Source organism: Salvelinus alpinus, chromosome 29, assembly GCF_045679555.1.
Source record: "Salvelinus alpinus chromosome 29, SLU_Salpinus.1, whole genome shotgun sequence".
Lineage (NCBI taxonomy): Eukaryota > Metazoa > Chordata > Actinopteri > Salmoniformes > Salmonidae > Salvelinus > Salvelinus alpinus.
This window is the reverse complement of record NC_092114.1, coordinates 26,455,705-26,464,118: the sequence shown is the minus strand read 5'-3', so window position 1 is coordinate 26,464,118 and position 8,414 is coordinate 26,455,705. Positions and strand designations below refer to the sequence as shown.

At 41.4% G+C, this 8,414-nt stretch overlaps 1 protein-coding gene across 1 annotated transcript; it reads right to left on the bottom strand.

Moving 5' to 3' along the window:
* Positions 1-2,089: 2,089 nt before the first annotated feature.
* Positions 2,090-5,423, bottom strand: LOC139559399 (skin secretory protein xP2-like). The gene has a single exon (XM_071375399.1). It carries the CDS (start codon positions 5,351-5,353, stop codon positions 3,797-3,799), a length of 1,557 nt encoding a protein of 518 aa, XP_071231500.1. The 5' UTR covers positions 5,354-5,423; the 3' UTR covers positions 2,090-3,796.
* Between the last annotated feature and the right edge of the window lie 2,991 nt (positions 5,424-8,414).

Sequence of the window (8,414 nt, the reverse complement as noted above, 5' to 3'; positions counted from 1 at the left end):
AGAGTTCCTCTGTGGAGATGGGAGAACCTTCCAGACGGACAACCTCCTCTGCAGCACTCCACCAATCAGGCCATTATAGTAGAGTGGCCAAACAGAAGCCACTCCTCAGTAAAAGGCACATGACAGCTCACTTGGAATTTGCCGAAAGGCACCTAAAGGACTCTGACCATGAGAAACAAGATTCTCTGGTCTGATGAAACCAAGATTGAACTCTTTGGCCTGAATAACCAAGCGTCACATCTGGAGGAAACCTGTCACCATCCCTACGTTGAAGCATGGTGGTGGCAGCATCATGCAGTGGGGATGTTTTTCAGCGGCAGGGACTGGGAGACTAATCAGGATCAAGGGAAAGATGAACAGAGCAAAGTATAGAAAGATCCTTGATGAAAACCTGCTCCAGAGCGCTCAGGACCTCAGACTGGGGCTAAGGTTAATCTTCCAACAGGACAACAAAATTAGGAAAAAGTCAAGGGGTTTGAATACTAATTTTATCGTGTTTAGGCCTACATTTTAAATTGACTGCATTTAGATTTGTTTGTCACTGGCCTACACACAATACCCCATAATGTCAAAGAGGAATTCTGTTTTTCATTATTTTTTTATAAACTGAAATATCTTCAATCAATAAGTATTCAACCCCTTTGTTATGGCAAGCCTCTTAAACACTTCTTAAGTATAGGGGGCAGTATTTTCGTTTTTGGCTAAAAAACGTACCCATTTGAAACTGCCTATTTCTCAGCCCCCGAAACTAGAATATGCATATAATTGTCAGATTAGGATAGAAAACAAAGTTTTCAAAACTGTCAAAATATTGTCTGTGAGTTTAACAGAACTGATATTGCAAGCGAAAACCTGAGGAAAATCCAATCAGGAAGTGCCTCTTTTTTTGAAACCTCTCTGTTCTTATGCATCCCTATCACCCATTTAAAGGGATATCAACCAGATTCCCTTTTCTATGGCTTCCCTAAGGTGTCAACAGCCTTTAGACATAGTTTCAGGCTTTTGAAAAATTAGCGAGAAGGATCACATTGCGTAAGTGGATAGGTGGGGGCTCTCAGAGTGAGTTTTGCGCAACAGAGAAAGGCGGCCATTGTTTCACCCGGTCCTATTGAAAAACCAACACTCCCGGTTGATATATTATCGAATAGATATTTGAAAAACAACCTGAGGATTGATTATAAAAAACGTTTGACATGTTTCTGTGGACATTATGGATATTATCTGGAATTTTCGTCTGCGTTGTCGTGACCGCTCTTTCCTGTGGATTTCTGAGGATAACGCGCAAAACGAACGGAGGTATTTGGATATAAAAATAATCTTTATGGAACAAAAGGAACATTTGTTGTCTAACTGGGAGTCTCGTGAGTGAAAATATCCGAAGATCATCAAAGGTAAACTATTATTTTGATTGCTTTTCTGATTTTCGTGACCAAGTTACCTGATGCTAAGTGTACTTAATGTTTTGTCGAGCGATCGATAAACTTACACAAACGCTTGTATTGCTTTCGCTGTAAAGCATAATTTCAAAATCTGAGACGACAGGTGGATTAACAAAAGGCTAAGCTGTGTTTTGCAATATTGCACTTGTGATTTCATGAATATGAATATTTTTTTGTGATATTATTTGACTGTGGCGCTCTGCTATTCAGCGTTGCTGATGACAATTATCCCGATACCGGGATGGGTGGTTCAGAAAGGTTAACAAGTCACATAATAAGTTGCATGGACTCACTCTGTGTGCAATAATAGTGTTAAACATGATTTTTGAACGACTATCTCATCTCTGTACCCCACACATACAATTATTTGTAAGATCCCTCAGTTGAGCAGTGAATTTCAAAGACAGATTCAACTGCAAAGACTAGGGAGATTTTCCAAAGCCTCGCAAAGAAGGGCACCTATTGGTAGATGGGTAAATATAAAAAAACAGACATTGAATATCCCTTTGATCATGGTAAAGTTATTAATTAGACTTTGGATGGTGTGTCAATACACCCAGTCACTATAAAGATACAGGCCGTCCTTCCTAACTCAGTTGCCAGAGAGGAAGGAAACCGCTCAGAGATTTCACTATGAGGCCAATGGTGACTTTAAAACAGTTACAGAGTTTAATGGCTGTGATGGGAGAAAACTGAGGATGGATCAACAACATTGTAGTTCCTCCACAATACTAACCTAATTGATAGAGTGAAAAGAAGGGATCCTGTATTCCAAAACATGCATCCTGTTTTCAACATAGCACTGAAGTAATACTGCAAGAAATGTGGCAAAGCAATACATTTTTTTTGTCCTGAATACAAAGTTTTATGTTGGGGGAAATCCAATACAACACATTACTGAGTACCACTTTCCTTATTTTCAAGCATAGTGGTGGCTGCATCATGTTACGGGTATGCTTGTAGTCGTTAAAGACTGGGGAGTTTTTCAGGATAAAAAATCCTGGAGGAAAACCTGTTTCAATCTACTTTACACCAGATACTGGGAGATGCAATCACCTTTCAGTAGGACAATAGCCTAAAACACAAGGCCAAATCTACACTGGAGTTGCTTGCCAAGAAGACAGTGGCCGAGTTACATTTTTTACTTAAATCTACTTGAAAAATCTAAGGCAAGACCGGAAAATTGTTGTCTAGCAATGATCACCAACCAATTTGACAAAGCTTGAATAATTCTGAAAAGAATAATGGGCAAATGTTGCACAATCCAGGTGTGGAAAGCTCTTAGAGACTTACCCATAAAGACTCCCAGCTGTAATCGCTGCCAAGATGCTTCTAAAAAGTATTGACTTAATGGTGTGAATACTTATGTAAGTGGGAGGGAAGGATTTGGACACATGGTGAAAAAAAAAAAAAATTTTTTTATTACTATTATGTTATATTAGATTAAGGCTCTGCCATAAGTGACTATCCTTTTTTCTCTTTCATTTTTTGAATTCTAAGCCATCTTAGAACACTTCAGTTTGGCTGCGTTTGGACGGGCGGCACGATTCTGGTCTTTTTTCACTGGTTGGTCTTTTGACCAATCTGATCAGCTCTGAGAAAGATCTGGTTTGAAAATGTCTGGTATGGTTGGTCTGGGGATCCATTGGTGGGAAGGGATATCAGAATTGGGCTACCTATGTAAACGCAACCTTTGTATCTAACTATTTATGTTGACATTATAAGCTGTTTTAGATACATTCTTTGAAGCAGCTCTTCTACATGCATATAAGAGAGATTTTTTTTAGAAAACATTTTAAACTGAAAGGTTACATGCATACATTTTTAAGAGGGTGTAAGTGATTGCCTTAGAGACTTGAAATCATTTACATGGCCAGATGAATCACCATCAAAACAAGCAGTAATATGCATTGTAACCTGTAGGTGTCACTGTGGGTTTAGATACAGGTTTCTGAAAGGCCCTGTGCTATTTTATTAAACGTATTGATGGGAAACATACCCTCAGACAGATCTCAGCACAGATGGGTTAATTTTAAAGTAACTATCAGATTTGTATATTCCAACTGCAACATGGAACAGTTGGTCTTTCCTAGTTAAGCATACAGTTAATATACAAAATACCACATAGTAGACAATTGTTTTACTGTTTGAAGGGAGGATTTGATTTTGTATTTTTCGTTTTAGATGTGATTCTTCTTTACTGAGGTTAATTGGACAATAATTGTGTTTTTTAATCTGTTCAATGTTTCTCATGGCATCACTTCTTCCTTGGTTATTCCATTAGGCTCCTTGGGCTCCCCTGGGGGTTCAGGCCCAGGTTCTGCTGGTTCAGGCTCTGCTGGTTAAGCCTCTACTGGTTAAGCCTCTGCTGGTTCAGGCTCTACTGGTTCTGGCTCTGCTGGTTCAGGCTCTGCTGGCTCGTGCTCTACTGGTTCTGGCTCTGCTGGTTCAGGCTCTGCTGGTTCAGGCTCTGCTGGTTCAGATCCTGCTGGTTCAGCCTCTGCTGGCTCAGCCTCTGCTGGCTCAGCCTCTGCTGGCTCAGCCTCTGCTGGCTCTGGCTCTACTGGTTCAGGCTCTGCTGGTTCAGGCTCTTCTGGTGGTTCTTCTGCAAGCTGGGGCTCTGCTGGTTCAGCCTCTGCTGGCTCTACTGGTTCAGGATCTACTGGTTCAGGCTCTGCTGGTTCAGGCTCTGCTGACTCTGGCTCTACTGGTTCAGGCTCTGCTGGTTCAGGCTCTACTGGTTCAGGCTCTGCTGGCTCTACTGGTTCAGGCTCTACTGGCTCAGGTCCTGCTGGCTCAGCCTCTGCTGGCTCTGGCTCTGCTGGTTCAGGCTCTGCTGGTTCAGGCTCTGCTGGTTCAGGCTCTTCTGCTGGCTGAGGTTCTGCTGGTTCAGGCTTTTCTACTGGTTCAGGCTCTGCTGGTTCAGCCTCTGCTGGCTCTGGCTCTACTGGTTCAGGCTCTGCTGGTTCAGGCTCTTCTACTGGCTGAGTTTCTGCTGATTCAGGCTCCGCTGGCTCGGGCTCTACTGATTCAGGCCCGGCTGTTTCAGGCTGTGCCGGTTCAGGCTGTACTGATTCAGGCTCTTCGGCTGGCTGAGGCTTTGCAGGTTCCGGCTCTACTGGTTCAGGCTGTTCTGGTTGTTCAGATGAACCACTTCCTGGATTTCTGTTTATCTCAATGATGTTCTGGATGAGGTCTGGACTGGGGAAGTCCATGCTGATTACTCCCAAGCAGTCTGGTTTGTTAGAGCCTGTCTGTAGTTCAACTATGAGCTTACTGAGCTGACCATTAACCACTTTGGCCACAGTTTTAGGGCCTTTGAAAATGGCTGTGGCGGAGGAATCGGTCAGTGCCAATGCATGACCACAATTCTCTTCAGCTTCTTTCAGATGTTTTGTGATCTTCTTCATCATGTTTTCAATGTCTTTGAATGTGTCGTCGCCTGTGACAAAAGTGTCATGGTTAAGTGTTCCAACATTGAAATTGGTACTCTGCACGAAGATGATCTTCCCCCTTGCTTCTTGCATTTTGGGGACAAATATCTTTGTCCATACTCTATCTTCAGAATTCTCAATCAATGTTTTGATACATTTTCCAGCTTTTTTCATGCTCATTCCTTGCAGTGTCACTCTCAAAAGCACAGACTCACTTCCATGTTTGTCCAAGAACTCCCATAGAATGTTCAGCACCTCATGGAACTTGGTGTGTATTAAATGCCCATCCATGACATCAAGGATGTCGTGGAACATACTGGCCTCTACACGTATATCAAAGTACCGCAATCCTGCTTTCAGCTGGTTCTCCAAGGTCCAAGCCTGACACTGTATAAGTGGTCCACCGTACAGAGTTAGGCTCTCATGAGTTCCGGGGATAGTAACAGCCGAAAGGAGTTTGTCATCAGGTATAGACTCCATCCACTTTTCCTTATAAGAGTTTTCATTAAGTGTTGAGTCGTCACTAAAACCTGAACCACAAGCAGTTGTGAAAATCCTAAAAGGGAAGAGACATGACATCACATTTCTGTCAACCTACATTAACTAAATGATCATGTAATTTTTCTTTCTATAAACAACTCCAGTACCATGTGGCAAACGAGCCTAATGCAAGCAAATAACTCTTACTTACAAAGAGAGAAGACATAGGCATAGAGGGAAGCCCATGGTTGTAGTATTTCCAATGAAGCCAATCTGGGAATGAAAAGAGTGGATGCACTTGTCCCATGAACTGTATAGTAATGACACACACAATACAAAAAGTGAACTTACAAAACTTTTTAATAACAATATCCCATGTTAAAATCCAAGCTGTATCCTATTCAAAAGCTATGTTACAAATACTGCTCAGTAATTTTCAATCAGCCAATTAGTCCATGATATATACTGAGTGTACAAAACATTAGGAACATCTTCCTTATATTGAGTTGCACCCTCTTTTGCTCTCAGAACAGCCTCAATTCGTCAGGGCATGGACTACAAGGTGTCAAGTGTTCCAAAGGGATCATGTTGACTCCAATGCTTCCCAAAGTTGTGTCAAGTTGAACCATTCTTGACACACATGGGAAACTGTTGAGCGTGAAAACCCCAGCAGCGTTGCAGTTCTTGACACACTCAAACCGGTGCGCCTGGGACCTACTACCATACCCCGTTCAAAGGCACTTAAATATTTTATCTTGCCCATTTACCTTGTGAATGGCACACATACATATTCCATGTCTCAATTGTCTCAGGTTAAAGAAGGATTTTTATTCCTTGTCTCCTCCCCTTCATCTACACAAGTGGATTTAACAGGTGACATCAACAAGGGAACATAGCTTTCACCTGGATTCACCTAATGTTTTGTACACTCAGTGTATATATATTATAATTTTTCCCCCCATGATATTTCCTTACCTCTACAGGTGTTTAAGAGTCTTCTAATCCCCCAGTTTGTATCAAAGGTTGACAATGATCCTGTTCGTGGAACTGTCGATTGGATAACTGACTGTAAGACTATTAGGACTACACCCACACTGCTCTGTGGCTCACAAATGTACATAAAAGATATTAGGAATTTGCATCTTTCACTGTACCTGTCCTAAGTCACACACTAATACATCCCATGATACTGTACTGCAATAAGTTAATATCGATTCCAAAGAATGCATAAAAGATGACGATGAGAGAGTTGTGGGACAATATGGCCTTGGAATGGTTCCTTTTAGCAATACAGAAACATGATGAGTAGACATAATAATTAAACTGTAATGTTTGAGTGCTGATCTACCCTTTGATGATCATGGAAATACGAGCCAGTCATGAATGGGAATATTTTCATATTGTAACACAGCCATCAGTGGCATGAAAGAAGCTATTCATTGCAATGTTTGATTTCAGGTTATACAACTTTTCAGGTCATTCTTATCGACTCCTCAACAACAGGTACCAACCATGCTTACATTCAACTTTTATTTTATATTTTGAATAGTCACTATTTATAAGCAACAAGTTTTTTTTAGGTTTGGCTTGATCATCCCCTACCAGATATGAGATGAGATGTCCTGTCAAAAAAGTATCTCAGAGGACAAATTTGTTTCAAAGGGCATCAGTGGCGACCCATCATTCAGGGCAGGTGGGGCACCTGTTTTTTTTGGGGGGGGGCTTTCCTGTTTTGCATGTTATTTTGGCATTAATACATGTCACATATCAGTTTGCAAATAATGTAAAAAAATATATCATTGAGTTAATAAAGCCGCATACAAAGATGGTCTCTTTTGTTTTCTTGAGTAAGGGAGCTCCAAATTGCAGGTGTTTCAACCTAGCTCAGTGCTTTCTGTGATGGTGCGGCAAGCTAGCAGAAAACCCGGAGAGTTGGGCCGTGATTGGCTCAGTGTTCTGTCACTCATGGGGACACAAATGTCACTGCCAAGTCTAAGCGTAGACTTAGAAAATTCTAGCCACTTGAATGCTGCCACAGAGTTACATTAGAAGTGCCCATCCAAGAATGCTCAAGGATAAAATGATGTCAAATCACATTATCTACAGTGGCTTTGATTGGACTGATCATGTCAGTCCAATTAATTTTTTTTTGCTAGCAGTCATCATCATGAATCAAGTCGACAATCTACTGGCAAATCCTTTTTAATCGTTGTCATTTGAAGAGAAATAAGGAATTGAAATTATAGATAAAACGTATCGGTGCTCATCGGCCATTGGACATAAACATTACACAACAAGTGGGAAATCGCAAATTCAACACTGAGTGGTTTGGAAGGAATCAGTGGCTAACTGTGAGTTCAAGACAACTGGGAACTCGGGGAGAAACGAGCTATGACTGGGAAAATACGTTTTGAACTTTCATCCAACTCGGAATTGTAAATCGGGTACTTAGGCCTCTTTCTAGAGCTACGACCTGAAGATCACTGACGTCATCATGATTCTACCTTTTTTTATTAATTTTTTGAGGTCCCTCTTGTCTTGAAAGCACCATAAATCCAGAGAATGCCAGACTTTGATGACAATGTTTGATAACAAAATTTGCCCACGAAGGACCTCCGCGCCACCTTCCTGTTCAAGTAAGTACAGCACAACAAGATGAGTCCAAAAATGTCTTGTATGTTGCTGCATAAATTATGTGATATGCCAGGGAGATATGCATACTGTAGCTAAGAAAGTAATACTAAGTGTATGTTGTGTAGCAAGCTGTTAGTAGCCCATGTGCCTCACCACACAATCAACCTGATTGTAAGAGATGCTCTGAAGTGGATGAAGCCCACCGTGGACAAAGTGAAAGCAGCTGTGGAATACTTCCACAGGAGCACAGTAGGTGTTGAAAAATTAAAGTCTACACAACGCCATATGGGGATGTCTGAGCTAAGGCCTAAACAAGACTGCACTACAAGGTGGAATTCAACATTTTATATGTTGAAGCGGTTTCTTGAGTCAAAGGATGCCATCATCTCTACCTGGCCATTGTCAATGCACCTGTTGATGCTCTGAC

Excerpts from the sequence above, each read along its gene's own strand:
- LOC139559399 (XM_071375399.1), bottom strand. The coding sequence starts at position 5,353 with ATGGAGTCTATACCTGATGACAAACTCCTTTCGGCTGTTACTATCCCC.